The 22,080-nt window shown below is 40.3% G+C and overlaps 1 protein-coding gene and 1 non-coding gene across 2 annotated transcripts in view; both read right to left on the bottom strand.

The window, feature by feature from the left end:
* Positions 1–548: 548 nt before the first annotated feature.
* Positions 549–620, bottom strand: trnaq-cug. The gene has a single exon. It is a non-coding gene; the product is annotated as a tRNA-Gln (tRNA).
* An 8,469-nt stretch (positions 621–9,089) lies between these two features.
* megf11 (multiple EGF-like-domains 11) overlaps positions 9,090–22,080 on the bottom strand; it is an 84,372-nt gene continuing 71,381 nt past the window's right edge. Inside the window, exons 16-26 of the mRNA XM_017405514.2 lie at positions 20,632–20,766; positions 18,428–18,556; positions 17,703–17,831; positions 16,933–17,061; positions 16,669–16,797; positions 16,329–16,565; positions 16,017–16,186; positions 15,861–15,924; positions 13,007–13,051; positions 12,154–12,360; positions 9,090–10,964 (exon numbers count right to left, since the gene is read on the bottom strand). Coding sequence (XP_017261003.1) covers positions 10,789–10,964; positions 12,154–12,360; positions 13,007–13,051; positions 15,861–15,924; positions 16,017–16,186; positions 16,329–16,565; positions 16,669–16,797; positions 16,933–17,061; positions 17,703–17,831; positions 18,428–18,556; positions 20,632–20,766 — 1,550 coding nt within the window. The 3' untranslated portion in view covers positions 9,090–10,788. The remainder of the gene's footprint in view (positions 10,965–12,153; positions 12,361–13,006; positions 13,052–15,860; positions 15,925–16,016; positions 16,187–16,328; positions 16,566–16,668; positions 16,798–16,932; positions 17,062–17,702; positions 17,832–18,427; positions 18,557–20,631; positions 20,767–22,080) is intronic.

The following is a 22,080-nucleotide window of genomic DNA, read 5'->3' as shown; positions in this document are numbered from 1 at the left end:
ATTTGTTTGGACTGGTTTGATTAGTCTAAATTAAATGATTGTTTTGGATTTTAAAAAATGACACTTTATCTCCCAGAAACTCTTAAAGGGAAGTGCAGGTTCAGCAGAAGCAGACAAAAACTGTTTTACTTCAAAGACTAAAGGCTTTTTTTGTGCAGAGACCAAAACAATCACCACCTTCCACTGAGACTTTTATCAGAGCATTGTAAATCTGAACGTTTTCATTGTGTTCTTCTTTTTAATTTACAAAGGAAAGCTAACAGGGCACTTCTACTCTCTCTGTTATTAAAACAAGCTCAATAAAACAATGATATTCTAGGCCCATAGTAGTATTTGTGAAAATTTTAGAGACAACCCTATAATATTTAACACCCAAGCATTCGTGGATATTTTTTAATTAATAGATTTTCTTAATTTTGCTTAAGAAAGTCTATTTTGTAGGCCATGTAATGCAGAGCTGATGTGCTGATTTCTCATCCTTGTTTTTTATTCTTTTATTTTACTGTGAAAAGAAAGAAAAAAAATCCTGTTGCAAAAAAAAAAAAGTCAGGTTCCACCGAGATTTGAACTCGGATCGCTGGATTCAGAGTCCAGAGTGCTAACCATTACACCATGGAACCACGTGACCATATCCAGCCTCTAAACACATATAAAAATGCTTATCTTTCTGTATGTGTTCATTTATACTTTTTTTGTGATTTCGTATTACTTTTACTTAACCGTTTCAGGACACAATTACGTCATCTTTCCTCATTCATTCCATGTCTTCTTCAAGAAAAACTGCAAAGAAAAACGAATCAAACATAATACAGCTGCCACCTGCTGGTCAAACCGAGGAACAGCAGGATCTCGTCCAATCACTCACAATCAGAGACAGGAAAAACAAGTAAATACATGTGTTGATGCTCACAATGAACACACATCAACACTACAACACGGACAGAAAACTATGTTTTTTACTACACTGCAAAATAGTGAATAAATAACTATTTCAGGTTATTACAATAACAGACACATCAAGGATCCATTAGCTCTCAGAATATGAGTTATGAATGACGCTCAGTTACCACCACATACAGTAAAACGTTAGCTAAACATCAGTGCAATTAAATGAGTTTAAAGCCATATTTTTTGATTAGCATGGCGGCCAAGTTGACACTCAGTATTTTCAACCTGTAGGCCAATAGTACTAAACTGTCAGAATATTTCTGTTATTATTTCAAGTCATAAAAAGACTTGAAATAATAATACTAATAACAGTTAATATTATAAATACTATAAATACGCAAAGCACCTCCGACACGGACACCAGGAGGGTGCTCATGAGTTCCTGCAGCACACGGTGGGCGCCCTGCAGCAGTCCTGTCCTGCCTGAGGACGTGAGTGAGATCATAAACTCATTTCACACAGAAAACACAAAGGAATGCAGTTTTATCACAGTTATTACTAATTACTACACACTACTTCAGGCTAACAGTCACATCTCTTCATCAAAATATAATTGTACCTTCCTATTCATCTATATTTTGTCCATTTCTTTGAAGAACATAAAAAAAACTAAAACTGTACACTAATGTAATAAATCTATTTTTTCCTTTCTTTTTTTGGCCTTAGTGCATTTGCAGTGTTGTAGTTTTGGATTCATCTCCAGATGTTTGAATAAGTTATTTAACATCAATTTTTCTATTTAATTTTCTTCTTGGGTAACTTCACTTGCTGAAATTTCACATAATTTTGATGGAACAAAACCTTGAAGAAGTTCTTGTCTTTGTCAGGTTTGTTTAACAGATCCATAAGGATGATTCTCGTAGTTCTTTGGTAATAAAGTTGATTCTTACGCTGCTTTAGTAACATTATCTCCTCAACTAATTCTTCTTTCTGTAATTATTACTTTTCCACTCCAGCAGTTTGAGCTGTTTTACTTTGTAAGATGTCAGTTCAGAAACTATAAAGTCACCTTCTTTTTTCTGCACAAGTTTGATTGTATGTTTAATTAATTATTTAGACTGCCACATGGAGTTATGTTACCACCCTGGGTAAAAAAGTGTTTATTCTCTGTCTTTGTGACAGATTGGACGGTCAAACGCAGCCGGCAACATTTATTCATCAAGTGTTCAGTGGCTGTCTTCGGTCCAGAGGTAAATGATTTACATCCATTTGTTTTCTTGAATTGTTTCTTTCATGTGATGTTTCACAGTTATCCTAAAATCTTAGCGTTTGTCGTTTTCAGTGAGCTGTTTGAACTGCAAATCCGTCTCGGACACGTTTGAACCATTTCTGGATCTCCCTCTGGACATTGATGTAATCAGACCTGATTCTTTGTCCCTTCTGGCGTGCTCTGTGTTTCTGCAGATATGTGAATGTGTTCGATTTTTATCAGAGCTCCTCAAAACTGGAGCAAACCTCCGAATGTTTCCCTGCATGCGGAGAGCTTCCAGAGTGTCTTCAGCTCTGAAGCAGTTTGTGAGGCCCGCAGAGACATGTGCTCCAGGTAAGCCTCAGAGGAAACGAACACGAATCAGTGGTTTCGATTTCTGTATTTATCTGTCGCTGTGCCAACTGATTGATTGAACTTCGGCCTTTCTCAGGTGCAAAAACAAAGTTGCAGCCTTGAAGACGGTTACCATTGACAGCAGGCCCAAAGTGCTGCCCCTGCTGCTGAAAAGATTTCATCATCATCATCAACTTTATTTATATAGCGCTTTAACACCAGCCACAGCTGAAACAAAGTGCTGAACATCAGTAATAAATAAAATAAGCATAAAAGTAAATAACAAGGCAAAACACACAATAACGAATGAAAAACTCAGTTCCAAACACAATAAAACGACACAGTTAAACAGATAAAATCAAAGTAAAATCAAGTCTCAGTTGGGTTAAAGGCCAGTGAGTAAAAATAAGTTTTGGAATGAGTTTTAAAAATGGACAGAGAAGGGGCCTGTCGAATGTGCAAAGGCAGAGCACTAACAGAGAAGGCCCCTGTCTCCTCTACACTTGGGATTGACCAGGAGCAGCTGGTCAGCAGACCTGAGTGACCTAGAGGGATTTCAGTTGAAAGAAAGTCTCAAAGGTACTGTCACACATAGTATAAAGGAGGAGTGTGAAGGACACCTGCTAACCTACAGCCTGTACGCCGTGTTGGTCCACTCTGGGTCCACGTGCAACAAAGGACACTACTTCTGTTACGTCAAGGTGCCAACAACGCTGCAAAACACCAGACTGGTCCGTTAGATTACTGTCGCTGTGTAGGCTCGTCCACGTCTGTCTGTCTCAACACTTTATAAACACCTCAAAGCAGCTGAGATATAGGACTCTTACAGGCAGAAAGTGTCAACAGACAAGAAATGGCAATGTCAATACAAGCATGATAACACTTGGATGTGGTCTACACGTGAATATTTAAATGAGGGGTCTGTTTCTGTTCCACCTTTACCAGCTTTTGTTGTATTTATCTCTTCAAACCCAAGTCGGAATCTAAAGCACCTCTGGTGTGTCGCAGGTGAGCGACGGTCAGTGGTACAAGATGAACGACTCGTCTGTATCTGTGAGCAACATCCAGACTGTCCTCCAGCAGCCGGCCTACATCCTGTTCTACATCAAGTGAGTCACTCAGCATTCAGCAGCTCATTTATATTACAGAACGCATCTCGGGAGGAAATGTCAGCGCGTTGATCCCTTTTTCACAAACTAGAAAGGTTGTGTGAAATTTAAATATTAAATGCGGTTATTTAGGGACGTTTCGAGTCCTATATTCAGTAAACAAGAATACAATAATAACACTTAAAATGTTGAAACTGGGAAGTTTGGTGTATTAGATGCTAATTTTGTTCTTTCGTGGCGCCTGACAATCTAACTAGATGTATAGTAGATGACGGTAAAGATGGCTTTAGTTTAGGTCAACAACACTTGTTGTTATATAAATGTAGTAAAATACGTAAATATATATAAATAAATATTTGACAGTCTGACCTTGTTGTAATAAATGTCTCCTGGAGTTGTACCACATTTAATCTGATTTCCACTTTTATGCAAATATTACACACTCAAGCTTCTTTTACACACAGCTGTGTAAATATCTGAAATAAAACTTTAACTGTAACTAATTAATGTTCAGTCTTTTGTGGTTGGAAGGAATACTGTAATTTCAGAGTGTTTGTGTTGTATAACTTATAAAAAATATATCTGAACAAACCAAAACAGATTCAGTGAGGTTGTGACAGCAATGTTTTTTTTCTTTTTTTTTTTTTTTGACATTTGATGGATTCCCAAGTTTGATAAATTTATTCATGCTCTTCCTGTTTTGTTTTGTTTTTCTCCTCCCCTTACAGATCTGACGTGAAATCAGTCCGGGAAACTGAAACACTGAAACAGAACCGTCAAAGAAGAACATGAAGAGGAGGCTCGGTGAAGAGCAGCAGGGACTAGATGCTCCTCTGAATGACGACAACCGAACCAGGGGAGAAAAGGTGAGTCAGGAGCACCATCGCTCTGACACGATGGACTCTGGATTTGACTTCCCACCTGAGAGAAGGTGCCCCAGAGACAACTGGTGGTAGCAGGGACCACCAACTCGCTTCCCTTTAACAATCCCCGCCTTCAAACATGTCCGGCAGGCTCGTGCAGAGGGGGGCTGCCATTTTGTAAAGACATTTATTTTGTATTTTAAAAATCATTTTTATGGTTTAATTCAGCTCATGTCAGTTATGTTGGTAGATTTACATGGTTTAAAAGTTTATTGCCCTTTTCAAAGTAAAATATCACGACATGAGGTCAGGAGGGCCTGAAAAATGAGCCTCTCCAAACAAACAAAAAAAGAAGAAAATATCCCATCTTATGTCTTGCCTTTCTGTGCTGCTTTGAATTTTATTTATTTTTTACATGCCTTGAAGACAGGAGAAAAAGTACTTTTGAGCAGACTTGGAAAGTAGGGCTCAAAGGGGGAAATTAACAGTTTTTCTGGCTTTTTTTCAGAAGCTGTAAAAAACAAAACAAAAAGATTTTCTGAAAGCTTTGTGGCCTTCCTTTAACCGGTGTGCGGTGGAGAGTGTCCGGACGTTTTCCACAACAGTCTTGTGTTCACAGTCCTCAATGGAGAACATTTACACCAGAAGAACCAGAATGTTATACAGGACCCCACACATCCAGCTCATGGACCACCCCCGTCCCTCAGGTGGCAGGTTGAGCCTTAAAATCTGGACTACAAGGCTGAGGAGCAGCTTCTTCCCCGAGGCTGTGAGGATCAGAAACCCTGTCCCTTAAGCTGCCCTCTGGACTTTCTTTTTATGAATGGAACTTTATAGATTTGTTTTGTTTATTTTAGACTTATTTGAAGAACACATGTTGTTCTCCAGTGTGTCAAACACAAGGATTTACAAATAAATCTGATTCTGATGAATACAAATGATTGCCATTTGAGGCTTAAAAAAAAAAAAAAAAAAGATTTCTGCAAAGCTTCTTTATCCCCACATTTTTCTTTTCCATCTGCTGATAAGTCATAAAGTAAAAAGTAAATAAATTTGGTCAAAATTGGAAAACTGGACAGCCACCAAAAACAAAACAAAAAAAACAATTATAGTTTGCCCTTCAGGGCTTCCATACCTCCCTGACTTTGCCAGCAGCTGTGCTGAAGAGCTGCCCGCCGGACGCATGAGAGTCCAGAGCAAAATAAGTCAGATAAATGAGACTTTGAACACAAATCAGTTCGTGGGTCACCATTTTCAACAGGCCAGTTTTAGGGTCAGAAAACGTTTGAATATTCACTGCAGTTTTTCAAACCTTATGGTGAGGGGTTTAGTTTAATGCAGATTATTTGTCAAGGTAAAATCTGACTTCGACACAGAGCTGCTGTATTATAAACCTGACTGAGCTGAATACAGATGCTGCATTAGGAATGGCGAAGCAGAGATTCAGCTCTGGTCTGCTGGATCCTCACACTTCCTGTGGCAGGACGTGACAGTAATGAAGATCCGCAGCTGAGCTCCGCTATGGATTTAGTCACAGCGGAGTGCAGCCAAAGGATGAATATTTAAATGAATGAACTATTGAGCAGATCCTGATAGCAGGAATTTGCTGAGGAAAATGCACACTTTTGTACAGGTAGGCATGTGTCAGTTGCTGAAAATGTCTCGAACAGACTGCGATTTTAGTCTCCAATCTTAAATCTACCAATAAGGGTCTAAACAGCTGATATGAGAATAAAAATAGTGATAAATTATTCATAAGCAGGGTAGTTAGCACCCAGAAGCATCCTGGGAGAGTACACCTTCTTCTATGTGACAAAATATAAATATATTGGCCGTATACAAATTCAAATACTGAATAGAGGGTATTTCACCCAAGCTCTATTAACTCAAATGATATTTATTCTTGCTTATTGAATCCAGCCTGTCTTCTGTTTTATTTGAATATGGAACAAGAGTGAGAACAAAGAAAAATGACCGTGTTCTCGCCTTAATTCTTTTTTTAAACCAAAGTGATGTAAGTGCGTTTAAAATCTGAGCAGGTGAGATCCCGTCGATGCTGACAGACGTCGGCAGATGTCTGCGTGCTCCTGAGATTCAGGATAACCTGCAGCAGAGGCGTCTTATGTAACTGCACGTCTGATGGCACATTTTACATTGAATATTAATCCAGATTCATCTAGAAGAGAAAATCAAATAAATTTCCTGTTTCTGTCAGAGGGGCTCAGATGAAAGGCAGCGCCATCTTCCCTGCAGCAATAATCGCACCGCCATCAGTTTCATTACCTTTAGAGCTAATACACAGTTCTCTGAGTGGGGAGGTTTTTTTAACCGCTCAGGTTCTTTCCAGCATTTCAGCAGGAAGTCTTTTGAGGGAAGTTGTTGTTATCTTTGGTTTTCTGCCCTTTCTGGACTGGGAAAAAGCACAAAACCCAATCTTCTTGAAAAAAGCAATCCCAGTCTTCAAACAAATATTTAATTTATGTCTCGTGGAGAATACTCACGGAAGAGTCGAGCTACCAGTTGGTCAGGCAGGGACCTGATCCCGAAGCCTGTTTTCTCTCAGTTTAGTCTTGGAAGTTGCCAAGTGGTTCATACAAATGTTCCTTTTAAACCCTTCACATTGTCATTACTTTTGCACCAGGTGATTATTTCTTTAGAAATCTGTGGTTATTTACCGTACACTGGAGCTTGTGTTGGTCAGCTGCAGCTTTTTGTTTGAAACATGTGTTGTAAACAAAAGTCTATCCAGTTGGAGCGGTGGTGTCCAATCCTGGTCCTGGAGAGCCACTATCCTGCATGTTTTAGGCATTTCTCTGCTTTGACACACCTGATTTGAATGAATGAGTGATTAACAGGCTTCTACAGAACTTGAAGACCTGCTGAAGAGCGGGGAAACATCTAAAACAGGGGTGGGCAATCCTGGTCCTCGAGGGCCACTATCCTGCATGTTTTACTTGTTTCCCTGCTCCAACACACTTGATTCAGTGGTTAGATTCATGTTCACGTTCTTCATGTTCTACAGAAGCCTGTTAATCACCCACTGATTCAAATCAGGTGTGTTGGAGCAGAGAAGCAAGTAAAACATACAGGATAGTGGCCCTCCAGGACCAGGGTTGGAGACCACGGAGTTAAAGTATCTGATACAAAGTAATGCTGTGAAAAATAAAAAAAATCAAACAAACAAACAAACCAAAAAACAAAACATTTTTATAGCAATTCAGGCACAATCTAAACTATGAATATTTTTGTAATTGATTTTTTTCCCCTCAATATACAGTTTTTTCTTCCTCTGCATAATTTTGACAAAACATGTTGAACAACCCACGCTGTGCCACTTGGTGGCAAAAACGTTCACATTATTAACATCAAAATTTAAACATTTTCCCTCAAATAGTTGCTATTCTTCTATTTATGCGCTTTTCTTTAAGACAACTTTACAACTTCCTCCCAGTTAGTTAACTGAGAGTCAGTTAGTTCTCAGCGCACAAGGTATAATGGCAGAAAGATCAGTCGTAAAAAACAACAACAACAATACAGTTTAAACATTTCTATTGTTGTCCTCAATTCTAGGACACAAATTAGTAGTTAGCAAGAGCAAAACAGGCTGCTACATTATTGATTTTGGAAAATCTTTGTATCTCAAGTCCTCACAGATACACCAAAATTGTATTTTTGTTAAAAATATTAGTGTTCTCTGCAAGGTTTATGGACTGCAACAAAAAACATTTATGCTGTGTGTGTGAAGTGAGTATTAAATATCTGAAATAGAACTAATGCACACAGGGTCCCAATAAAATGCTTTATTTATCTTCACCCTGCCTTATTTGGGCATCAGATAGTTACTCTGTCCAGTTATCTTTAACCCATCCTGGTTTCAAACATTACTGCAGCACACCAACACTGTCGTCACCGTGAGTAACCTCAGACTTCTTTGCTCAAAGCAGAAGTGCTGATGACGTAAAGGTTGATAAAATGGCGTTTGCATGAACCGTTGGGAAACTTTTGAGGCTGGAGCTTTTTTTTTTAGAAGGCAGCTTTTGTATTCAGACGAGCCGTTAGCTCGACTCGTCTATGAGAACTTCTCTCTGATTCTCCAAACTGAGATCCTTCACACTGCTGTCTATTGCATGAAAGTAACTGCAGTCCGCTTAAAAAAAAAAAATCCACACTGTCCCTTCAGGTCAGAAAGTGTTCGGTGAGCTAACAGTTTCGTTGGTTTAAATGTTAAACGGCTGTCTGATGCAAAGCTGTGCAGCACATGAGCGCAGAAAAATGAAAACATTAAATCTTTTAGCATCCTTTAAAAGTCGTCTTCGTTGGTCTTCAGCACTTGAATTCTCCATCTTGCTGCAGTTATGTGAAGGTAGACTCTGTCGGAAATCTTTAGGCCTCTGCCTATAACTTATCATGTTCATGAGTCGAGCTGGGCATGGCTAATGGTGAAATGTGACTAAAGCTTTGACCAAAGAAGGCAGTGATAAGCTGCTTTTCTGTCTAATGTAATGTGATTTTTTTAAACAGGCACACTTATAGCTCAAGGCTGGTTATAAATGCTACAGTGGTCAGAGGGCCGTGTGCAGAAAAAAACTAAAATAAATCAAAATAAAGAATAATGTGCTGCTTTAGAGAGTGCAGTATTTGCTGATGTAACTTAGTGAACACATCTGCAGTTGGACATAACTAAAATTATGTTTTATTTGTTGGAATGGGCTCCTACATACAATTAATTTATCCTCTCTTCGGTGTATGAACCTGACTGAGACTGGTTTCTGATGGCAGAATAGGCATTTAATTTGAAAGAAACTTAAGTACCGAAACAACAACCAGCTTTATATGACAGCAATTAGGAAAAAACACTTCCTCAGAGGACAAACAGTCACATAATGTATGATCACCTGTCACCACACTTGTCAATGATGGCATCATGTCCGGCACTAATGAAACGCTGCGTGTGCATCGATTGTCAACATGTTATTGCTTCAACAGAGGATGAAATGGGATTCGCACAGCGCTGTGCAAATTCAGCTCTCTAAATAAAGAACTTAATCAGCCAGAAACAAACATAAAGTATTTTTAGAAGTGGAATTTCTACATATGGTTCGCTTTGTAAATGCTGCTGGGTCTTAAATTGGTCAGATGAAGAATTATTATTCTTTTTAATCTACAATTTGACAGAGAGAACATCTGAAGTGACTTCAAAAACAGCTCACAGAATGACACAGCTAATCTCACAAGAAGATAAATCGTGTTATCTACATCAGTGGGTATCCATTATCTGATCATGCTCATCTTTTTTTTTATTATAATCACATTGATTTTAAAAAATACATAATCAGTAATATAAATTAATATGTAAAGCAATTAGCTTTATAAATACAAAACATAAAATATCAAAGCAATCATTTAACATCCAATATCCTAAAAAAAATGTAAATCAAGACATCTGCGAGAGAAACGCCTTCACGTGGAAAACAACACAAGATTGTAGCACTTCATTAGTGTGGTGAAAATAATAAAAGCTTTAGAATGATTTTGTGTAACTCTTTAAGAAATGCATGAACACTGGTGACCTGAATACATGTCCAAATACACATGGCCTCATTAACAACAAAACTTAGCTTACATTAGCATTTACTGTGTGATCATTACTGGATAACAGTGAATACAGATCCTTTACAACACGTGTCTTTGTTCCCATGCTTTCTCAGACTTGTTTCTCTCTCAGCCCAGTTTCCACATCTAATATTCAGGACAGATTAATATTTTCTTTTGCCTCGACATCTCTTCACTTCTGCGTAGAAGCGGTTTAGTTCAGATCTTTGCACTCTTTGACACAGTCAGTGCTGCTTTACCTTCCTTCCTGAGGAGACAATCACTTCTGTATGGGGGATATTATAAACACACGACTGGTTTGCAATAATAAACGTAAATCATGGGATAAAAATGAGCATGAGAATAGCTCTCCCTGTAAAGAAACTGTCCACTCAGTTCATGTTTACTGCCCTTAGCAGTGTTTGGAACATTAATGCTCCACTTCAGGAGGACCATAAAAAGGCCAGGCAGCAGTTTGAGTGATCAGTTATATAAGAAAATAAAACGGGCGAATGGTCGCTGGTGTGTGGGACACTGGTTCCTCCCCGCTCTCCTTCAGGGTCACAGAAAGAGAGCCAAAGAGACGACGGCCCAGACGGGCTGTGTTCGTCTCCTCGTCACAGAACCTCAGTATCTTATCGAACACGCACACAGAGACGAAGGGAGGGCTGTTGGCTGAAAGTTGATTTGGCGGCACGCTGTCCAGGCCCCGTGGAAGGAGGGGGAGGGCATTTTAGAGCAAAGAACTGGGGCTTTCTGGGGGTGGTGGGGGTGTATGTTTGGGGCTGTGATGCATGGGCAGAATGTCATAGTGGCTGGGGATGTGGCTGCTGCAAGGGAGCTCATAGGGGGTCTGGGAGAAGCCAGTGGCCATTCCATTGGGTCCCTGCAGGATGCTCACAGTTGGTTCTGTCATAGTTTGGAAAAGAAAAAAGAAAGAGGAGATATGTTAGCTCGGCTCAAGGAAGCATTAAGAAAAAGGAGAGGTCAGGGTTTATATCTGGTTGTTCACAAACTTAAGCACGGACACCAGGTGTAAGAGAAGACCACTCTTCCAGCAGGGGTTTGGTGAATATGTGGCACTACTGTTTTTCATATCAAATGCTGGTGTTTAGTGTTTCAAAGGCATATGTCTTTAGCAATAAATTAACATCCTCTAGCAATTTGCAGGCTTGCTCATACGTCAAACACTGACAGAATATTACTCATAGCTGAAAAACGTTTGTCACAGTGGCAAATAATAGCCAGTATTAAAGGTACATCCTCAGCAACACAAATATCGAAACTGCATGAGACAATCTGCTGTATTTATCTGCCTAAGTGAAAATCCGCAAATGGACCACAGGCAATCCCACAATAAGCCATTGCCTTCAGTTGTAAAGGAATGGCTCATGTTTTATGCAGGGTTCGATTTACTTAAAAAGTCTGAACTCGGATCTGGGCTTAATTTCAAATCTGCCTACGGTGTAACAGTTTCAGCTCAAAAAATGAGGAGGTTTCACTAATTGTTGCTAATAAAAAAAAGTATTTTTTTTTTTTTAAACACTGTAGGAAGATGTTTTCTAATCAGGTTCGAACAGTATTATCTCTGACACTGATTCAATAAGTGACAAACCAGGAGTAGGATAAATAAGAAGTTCACTGCTGCAGCTATCAGCTTATTTTGCACAAGGCAGCCATATTAGATTTTGATTGGTTAGGGTTGGTGAGAACTTTGGAAGGTGTTCCAGTTGATTTTTTTTCAATTTGGAACTTGGAAATTTCCACTTTTGGATGTTCATATGACATATACCATTAAACTGCTACTTTCCTGACTTCCTGTAGCGGTTAGCTGTGCTGCAGCGCTAACGCTAGCTTGTGTGCAAACAGGAAGGACACGTGGAGATTCGGTTTCTGCTGTGTTCTTTTCATTTCTGCCTTGCTTTATAAAAGTGCTAGAGCCAGCAGCAATTTTGTTTGTGCTTCCGCTCATGGGGACCACAAAATTCTTTGCCCCTGCTTGTTTAAAGCCCCTGATGCAGATTGCAGTCTCCTTTATTCACCACAAGAGGGTTATGCAGCCCCCCCCCCACATTCTGGGCTAATAACGGCCTCTCACCAACTTCATAGATGTTCCTGCTCACAGTGCCTAGGAGGGTGGCGGTACCTCCGAAGGGCACTTCACGGTGGGAAGGGGATTTCATCTCCACATAGCTGTTCTCTGTGTGCTTGCAAGCCAACTTGGGTGGGTCTCTAATGGTGGCGTATGGATTATCACTATTCAGGGAGCAGGAGCTGTTGCTGCACATGGAGCTTTTGATGTAATCTGCAGAAACCGCAAGACAAAGACTTATGCAACATCAACAAAGATGAAGCACCTGTCACAGACTTGTAATGGTGGTATTAATACTGGAATTTAAAAAAGATATCACAGTATGGCCAAGAGAATGGCAATGAAGCTAAAGTTGAATTTCTTTTTGTCTCCAGCAGGTGAGTAATGGTGGTTTATAGTAATCAGAGTACAAAGGGGGAGAGAGTGGAAGGCTCATCTCATCTATAACAGTCTCATCAATCTGATAAGAGGCCTCATTAGAGACCGCAGCAAAGCCCTCTTCACACCCCTGGGTCCCTCACATTTACCATCGACCGCACAGTGTGGAAGACAAAATGACGTATCAGGCACCGAGCCATAGAAAGCAATTACTGTTGGAATAAAACCTCAGCCCACCATGATCTTGTCCAGAGTGCAGAGAGTTTTCACATAAATCACTGAAAATATACCAATATGACACTTTGGGTTGGAGAAATGGCCATATCAGAAGGGAAAACAATCCAAATAGAAAAACTGAGCTGTAAAGTGTGAAAAGATTTCGTAATCGTGTCGGTGAAGCTGGGCATGGTTTCACATGCGAAATGAGTTTGCGAACACACACACACAGAGGGGAAAAAATATGTTAAAGTTAAATGTTCACCTTTTCTTGAGCCTCTTTGTGTCTGTACATCACCCTGCTGAACCTCTGAAACAACACATCAAATCAAGACAGGAAAACATCACATGTAAATTCCCCAAACGTGTGAAATGTGACACCCAATGCTTCTTTAAAGGAATAGTTCAGATCGTCTGATGTGAGGTTCTCTGGAAAGAATATGGCCAAGTAATATACTGCCTGTTGTAGATAGCTTTTTGAATGACTCCAGTTTGGAAAAACAGTTTAATTCTCACTAGATTTACTCGCTAACAGCTAGTCCAACAGTGTTTCATGCAGACACTATTATAGAAACCTTTACAATGCTGTCAGTTTCACAATGTACAATTATTTACAGAATTTTAGAGTTATTTGCGAGCGCAAACGGCAGCTAGCTTGCTGCGTGGTCCAGGGGCAATTCTGGCAGGAATGTTATATTTCTGCTGGAAAAGCTTTGTAATCTGAAACTGACTGCGAGTAAAGGTTTATCAATCAGTGTTTGCATGAACCACAATGAAATATTTGGTTCTATAAGGTGACAACAATCCATTTTGGTCTTGGCTTGGCATGGACTATCCTCTGAACTGGTCAGAATTAAACTCTATTCCTTAGACCTGAGTTTGTTCAAAGAACTATCCACAGCAGGTAAGATATTAATTGTTTGCAACCTTTTCCACAGAACACCACTTCAAAAGACCTGAACTATTTCTAAGATTCAGCTAATTTTAAGAGCACTTTAGAAGAAATATGGGCAAAGTCATAATATAGATCTAATAAATACTGTATTTCACCTTCTTGCTTACATGTTTATGTCAGCTGTGGATATAACAAGATTTTTAGTAAATGACAACAATTATCAAGAGAAAACAAGGCTCATGTAAAGGCTGTGTTCGTTGATCACTCAGAGACAATTTGAGCTGTCACAAGAATTGATTTGCTGCTTGCTTGAATGCAAATTGGAAATGAGAGGATCAAACTTTTAAGTAAAGCATGACCAAGAATGGATTAAAGAAGATTTGGATTTTGCGTGATGTTTAGCTATAATTTATTCCATCTGAGTAGGTTTTTTTTTTCAGTTTACACCATCACAAACCAACAATACACAAACAAAACATATATAATGTTCAACAGAAAGCCTTTAAAATTTGTGCACAATTTTTTTTAAAGGTTTTTGAAGAATTTCTGCCTAAATATGACAATAAAAATTACCAGACTTTACTGCATTTAAACTAGATTTAGTAATTAAATAAATTAGAAATATTATCCAATATAAGATATGTGTTTATGGAAAATTATGTAAACATTTTATTATTAGCAGTTTGTTTGAGATGAAATGAGAGTCAGGTGGAATAGTAATCAGGTTTGAGTGGGCGACCCGTTTTAATTAAGGAGCAGCGATCTATCAAAGTCTGATCTTCAAACACACGTTTGATGGGTTATAATATCACACTAACAAAGAAGACCTCTGAAGGACCTCAGAGAAAAGGCTGTTGATGCTTATCAGGCTGCCAAAGGTTATATATATATTTCTTAAGCAGCTTGGCTTCACCAGTCCTCGGACAAATAAATTTTATACACATAACAAAAAAAATCAAGACTAAAAATCAGTAAAATCAGAGCAAAACACAGGCTAACAAAGTAAAGAAAAAAGTCTCTCAGATTGTTTCATTTTAGTATTCATTAGTTATGCATGAGAATATTAAAAAACAAGTTTTATTTTGTGTTTTAATAGGTGCAAAAATTAGCTTTAGCAGTCAGCTAATACAAAAAATCCCAAAGTAACATTGTTTGAAAACTAACCCTGATAAATAAGCATCATCTAAATGAAAATAAACAAATGATCGGCAAAAAATAAGATCAAATTAAATGCACTTCATTAAAGCATATGCATAACTCTTTGGTTTAAATGGTGTCTGTATGTTTGAAGAAAGCAAACATTGCGCTGCACCATACAGTAAGAACCCTATATTGAAGGATGGTGTTAATTTTGCTGCATTAGTGCCAGAACAGCTTGCGCTCGTAAACTGCTGAGCAACACATTTTGAATTTAATCACTAATTTAACCGGAAAGTTTTGCAATTTCTGTGTGTGAGCTAAACCTGAAGTGGATCAATTGGCATGCAGCTGGAAACCAACCCCAAGAACAACCCATTCGACAAAGACGAATGAAGCTAGTAATTTTGCAAAGCGAAATGACAGGCTTGACCTTAATCCAATGGAAATCTAGAGGAAACTTTTCAATGAGCCTGAAAACAAACTTTTTAACATAGACTTAAATATGTTCTGCAAAGAGGTCACATACTCCTAATATATGTTTTCTTATCCACTTCTGGGACAAATTTGAACAACAGTTGACATGTTTGGACCTATTTATGTGAAAATCTAAATGAACAAAAGTCTTAAGAAAACAAACTATACTGGTTTTTCTTGGAAATATAGTTAAGTGCGTTATCTGCAATGCTGTCTATACATTTCTATTACGTTGAATAAAATTGCTCCCACTTTCCTATAGGATTTTCTATAATTAACATCTTAAATGTGCAGTGTTTGACCCAGTGTAAGCCATCATCACCACTCGGGGAAGCAAAGGAGGACTAATGAGCTCACAGTGACCCCCATTCATCTTTGCACCAGTACTCTCTCCATCCCACCAGCATATCTTATCAAAATCAGAGCAAAGGTCATGTTTAACAAGAAACCCCTGGTTCATCCTCATTCACAGCAGGCTGGTGCCAATAAAAGGTCTGCATTAATGGCACATACATCTTTGCCCTTGAATCGACAATTTTGCTCATTTCTGCTCCCCAGTCCAAACTCCGCTTGTATGTGGTGTGACATAAAGAAGGAGAGTAATACTGACCTATGTCATTACGGCTGCAGTAGGCTCTCCATTCAGAGCCGTTTCTGCCCTTCAACGTGCTTGACTGCAAAAGGGAAAACACAATTATTTTCATTCTGTAATGCGTTATGGGGGTATCTTCAACGTTGTGCCAACCCATGCGCTGAGTGCTCATACTTTGAGCGTCAGGGTGCCATCCAGGTTGCTGGAAATGGTTGAGACCACGTTACACTGGGCGACGGTGTGGTAACTGGGGTTGGAGAAGCACTGGCCACCACTGCTGGTGCTGTTCTGGCTCTGACTGATCTCAGATCCGCTGGTCCTCATCGCTACAGTACTGCCACACTCTGAGGGTTTATAGATGAAGAAGTTTCAAAGATTCACATGTCGATTTATTTATAATGAATTAGGCAATATTTTACTGATATTCAACAAAGTGTCTTGAGTTATACCCTATTCTGCAACTGAAAATGTCCAAAAACTCCTTACCGGACAGAGAGTAGTCAGTGCTGTTAATCTGCATTGCCTGTGTGTAGGAAACACTGGGCTGGATCTCGTGGCCCTTGTCCCTCTGCCTCTGCCTGTACCACACAAACAGACTGAGCATGGCCATGATAATGAGGAGCAGAAAGATGATGCCCATGACAGCACCCGCCGACTGGCGCTCCGAGCCCCGTGCCGGGCTAATCTTAGTGTATGGGTTGAGCTCCTCCATCATCAGAGCTGCTACACAGAAAGCAGGAAGAGCGGGTAATCCAAACAATGCGTACACATTTGAGTTTGAGCGCTAATGCACTGCAAATTCTCAGCCAGCTCGGTCACCGCTCACCTTGATCACAGCGGATGCCCTTATATCCAGAGCTGCAGTAGCACGTTCCAGTCACATAGTCACAGGTACCATTGTTCAGGCACTCACACAGCTGCTGGCAGCCATATCCAAATGCACCTGCGGGACATTCTGCATAACAGAGAAGTGCATTACTACATCTATCAAAATTAAAGCACTTACTGAACATGAGCCAAAATGTTTAGAGGACACATACGCACTCATCCACTGGGTAATTTCGTTTAGAGCTAAAATGTGCTACTCAACTCTGCTCACAGCTCGTCCCAATGAAGCCCGTTCGGCAAACACACTGGCCAGTGATGTGCTCACAGTCTGCGCCGTTCTGGCAGTGGCAGACTTTGGCGCAGTCCTTTCCGTAGAACCCTGAAGGACAGCCTGGATGGAAGGTATGTTATATTTCAGTGAGGATTGGAGGAAAAAAAAAAAAAAAAGGGAAGACAATGTAAAGAGTCAAGGTCATATCGCAAGGGAACAGGAAAATCAATACCATTCGATGTCTCTGCTGCATACTCAATAAGGAACGATGTGAATGGATGGAAATGAAAGATTTCCTGTTTCAGCAGAAAATCCAGTTATGCTGTTACCATAACTCAGAGTCGTACAAAAGGAACAACACAACTGGGAAAGGTAGGACTCTATATGAGATAAGGGGAAAGGGAAACAGAAACAAACAAAAAAATAATAGCCATTTTTATGCACTAAAGCAGAAGCTTGACGCGACAAACACGACTGAACAAACCCTTGGGGTTATAGATAATGGCATTCAAATTACGGGACGGATGCTGATGAGCTGCACTATCAGCGAGTAAATGACTGGAATGTATTATGAGCAAAATGATGAAGTGACCATTAGATTTATTTTGATGCCGCTCTCTGTAAAAATAGCAACTGAAAACTTTCCTTTTTATACAGAAACTGTCTTCTCCTGCAGTTCTGTGGGATAGCCAGAAGATGACACTGTTTGTCTGTTAGCTGGATGTGGCGGCGGCGGCGGCGGCGGGATGGTGGGGACTTACGCTGTGTGCAGTAGAGACCAGTCCATCCGGGGCTGCACCTGCACTCCCCATCATAGGCACTGCACTGGGCTCCGTTGTGACAGTTACAGGAGTTGAGACAATCAGGGCCCCAGTGCCCAGAGGGACAGGCTGCAGACGCCAGAGACAAACTTAAGGTCACATACACACTCTGTCACGATAAATCTGTTCCCTAAGTCGTGCATATATGACACTCCAAACACAGGCTTTTGAAGGAAAACTGAGACTTTTCCCACATATTCATACAATATTGAACATGTTTCATTTTGCAGAAAATCCAGTGTGAGTATGAAACTTGGCACAGTTTACACCATGTGAGCAGCTTGAACACATGCTGCAGACCACTCACTTTAAGTCTCTCTTGCTTTTTTTTTTTTTTTTTTTTTTTTTTTACTGTAAATGCTTTAAATGCACTCAGAATACACATCAATTTCCCATGGCGTGGCAGCTCAAAGTTCTGCTAATGATCTTTGGCCTAAAGAGCAGTAAATCAAAGAGCATAATGTATTACAAAAACCATTTAAGCGGGCTATGTGTTTTGCATCATCTTGAGCTGGGGGCAGTTCTTATTAATTCGCAGGGTCAAGAAATGGCTCGTGTGTATGAAAGCAAATGCGAGAGTGGAAAATAGGGGTGTGAGACAGACAAAGAGAGGGAGGGAAGTGTGGGCATGTGAGGGAATTAAGGATGAAGGAGTGAAGCCATACCCAGCGAGCAATCTCCTCCTGTCCAGCCGGGGAAGCATTGGCAGGAGCCATCAATGGGGTTACAGGTGCCGTTGTTGGAGCAGAGGCAGATCTCAGCGCAAGCCCTACCAAACCTGCCGCTTGGACAGACTGTAAAACACCCCCAACCACACACACACACACACACACACACACACACACACACACACACACACACACACACAAAACAAATTGCTTTACAAATTAAACCTGATCTGCATATGATTAATAAAGTCAAAGACTAGCAAAAGCCATTAACATCATGACATTACTGAGAGCACGTTTTACACAAACAAACTCATCCTGTGACAGGTTTCCCTCTAATGGACGATATTGTTCTTTTTGAGTGGAAATGAAGTGAAGTGATCTGTTTAGACAAAAGGAGGCGTTAATCACTGCCTCCTGTGGCAGAACTGCCCTATTTCCACCCACTAGAGAGGAATGACTGATGCGCCACAGAATTAAAATAGACCGTGTACACAGACCACTGTATAAATATTTTATGAAATTAATATTTCAATGCACTCTGGCACTATTCCATAAAAGAGCAAAATTTTCAGTGAAACCTCCATTGTGTTTTTTTTGGCGGGGGTGGGGGGGGGACTGTGCCAAGGTGCATGAGGATGAGGAAGCAGACAGATTAAAGGTCTCATATGGAGAGAATAGCCCAGGGTTAGAAGTATCTGATGAGGTGGTTTGCTGCGAAAGAGATGGGTCAGATTCATTTTCATGTGGGGGGATTTTAATGATTATATTTCAACTGCCCCCCCCCTCATGCACACTTTCTTGAGAGCTCTTTCAAGCTCCTTCAAGCAGGTTGTCATTAAGCCATGAGGTTTGACTCCCCCATGCTGCTTCTGGGGTTTCAAATCTCAACTCACTAGGAGAGCTTCATTAGGCTGGGACTCTGTGTGCTGGACAGAGGACGGCTGGGCTCGGCGAGAGGAGGACGTGCATGTTGTCGGCCACCTTCATCCCTCGTCGCCCGACGCCGGCTCAACAGTAATTATGACCATGACAAATTAGGACTGGCTCTCATCTTTACTTGTTTTTCTTCCCTTCTCTTCATCTCTTCAGCTCGGCTTTTAAACTTTTATTTATAAGACACTGCTTAAAGGCATGAAAGAGAATCAAAAATCCTCCATAGCCTTTCTGTGATTTATAAAAAATAAAAGCTAAATTATTACAAGTAAAAGTCTATAGCAAATTTCCATGTGGGATTCTTTCTAATGTGAATTTGTTTTTGTTGGCCAGTGAGGCGCACCTGATTACTGTACCTATGGTCAAACATTTTTTATGATTTCAAGAAGATGTGAACAATTAGTCTCATAGATTAACAATGAGGAAACAAATCTGCAAGTTTTCTTTTGTTCTTTAATACTTCTGCAACAGTAAAACCTCTCTTCATGTCACAGCAGAAATCATCCTGCAGTACATTTATAGTATCTGCTGGCTCAGAAAGCTACACATGTAATAAAATGACCCAAGACTCCTTCCAGATTAAATAAAACACTTATCTGCCTGAAAGAAGCACAAACGCAAGACACGGGTTTCAAAATCATTTCAGATGTTTTTTTCATTTCATCAACAGGGCCTTTCTGTGTAATTAAATCATCACCAAGACAATACTCAAAAGACAGGTTGTCCTGAAATTACATTTAACAAGAAGAACAGATGTGCACATGTTGCCTCTTTGTATATTAATGAAAAGATTTTCACATGCAATTCCCTTTGCAGAATAAGACAGAGGTGCTGCAAAATTTACTCGCACGCTATTAGAAAAAACTGTGTCTCAGCGTTTTTCAAATTTTTGTTGTAGGCTGATTTTTTTTTTTTTTTGCATGGGGAGTACAGATACTCATGAAACCACAAACGTCTGAGAGGCAGAAACAGGCCATTTGATGATTTTGTTCGAGCCAGTGAATGAAAATGACCAAGTGTGCTCATGAAAGACAGAAAGAACGCAAGTTTGTTTGACACGAAAATGAGCCCCAAACCAATATTTCTGGGTAGAACCACAAAGTCCCATTTGAAAATGTGTTCTAATAATTAAAATCTAGACTTTTGGTGTTTTCTGTCAGGGCAAAAATGATTAAATATCTGTGCATATTTTCTAGCAGCGGAAAACTCAAACCTCATGAATTTGTGAGGGAAACTGCAGGAGCAGGATTGAGCGTGCTACTTGCCTTGGTTGCACAGAGAGCCTGTGAAGCCGGAGAGGCACTCACAGTGGCCGGTGACGTGATGGCACGGGCCGGTGCTGTGCACACACTGCGGACACGACTGGCTGCAGCGGTGGCCGTAGAACCCAGGAGAGCAGACTGCAGCCAGTGGAGCGTGGCGGGGAGACAAGAGGGAATCAGTCACCAATGTTGATGGAACAAGAGGTATATAATTATAAGACACAGCATGACAAGCGCGATCAAGGGAGTAGAGCGAGAGAGAGAAAAAAAAATCAACGCCGGAGGAATCAAAGCAGAAAAGACAAGGAGAGGCTGCAAAGGGAGGGAGAGAGCAGAAAAGTCAGTCATTATTGTAATCACTGCCACTTTATCTGCAGCCACAGATAGAATAGTAAGAGAACTGCTAAAGTCTGGAAAGCATCCTAATATGTGTTAACAATGCAGATCTTACTTGAAGAATGCAAAGTAAAAGACATTCAAAGATGGTGCAAAGGCTACAAATATCATCAATTTTGCAAGAGGCTGCAACTGATAAAATGCTTAAGCATCAGTGTTGAATTCCCACCTCCAGAAGCAGTGATTAGGGGAAAATTTTTTCCTCCAATAGCACTAATCTCAGGGGGCAATCGGGTATTTCCTAAACAAACACCTTTTAGCAACTAATAAAACAGTTGCTGTCACGGTTTGACATCCAGGCAATGTGAAGTTTACTCAGCAGGTGTTCATTATATTTCAATCGCAAGGTGAGAAACCTATTATCAGCCTCTGGGGAAGCATGTAATCCCTTAAATAAAATTTTGCTGGAAAAAAAACAAGGCAAACAAAGCTGGACTTATGAGGTTTTTACCTGATGAGTAAATTATCTGTGTAAATATAGGATTTGTTGCGGCAATCATTTCGCTGTGGAAATCACTAACTTCCACACAAACAGGGTGCCTATGTGTGTGTGTGTGTTTCTTTCTGATATTCCACTCAAACTAATGTTTACAGGTTGTGAATTTCGCTCACAATCAGTGAGCTCCTCACTTGAGAGCGGCTTCAGACGGACCCCTTTCAGCAGCCGGAGCTGGCGCTCCCAGTGAGCGTGCCCACTGATGAGCCTCGGGCAAGGACCGAGTCTCCCACTGTGAGCTGGTTGTTAAGGACAGTGTGGGAGGATGAAGTGTGTGTGTGTGTGTTTACTCGCGAGTGTATGTCTGAGGGATGCTGTAGGGCTAAAGACACTGTGATTAAGTGATAGCTGTGATGAAGGATTTACACTCGAGCCACTATGACCGACAGCTGAGTGCCTCTCCTGAGCTGGCTCACCCTTTAACAATTCTTCAAAGATCAAAACAAGGTCAGCGTCATGATGGAGTTTGTTACTGTGCCGCTCTCGGTGTCAGACAGTTATTTCTTGAGGCTTTGGATCAAGAGGGGTTGCATTGGAAAGAAGGGGGGGGGGGGGGGGGG

The sequence above is a fragment of the Kryptolebias marmoratus genome, linkage group LG11, assembly GCF_001649575.2.
Source record: "Kryptolebias marmoratus isolate JLee-2015 linkage group LG11, ASM164957v2, whole genome shotgun sequence".
Lineage (NCBI taxonomy): Eukaryota > Metazoa > Chordata > Actinopteri > Cyprinodontiformes > Rivulidae > Kryptolebias > Kryptolebias marmoratus.
The sequence above is the reverse complement of the archived record's forward strand: the minus strand, read 5'-3'. Positions and strand labels throughout refer to the sequence as shown.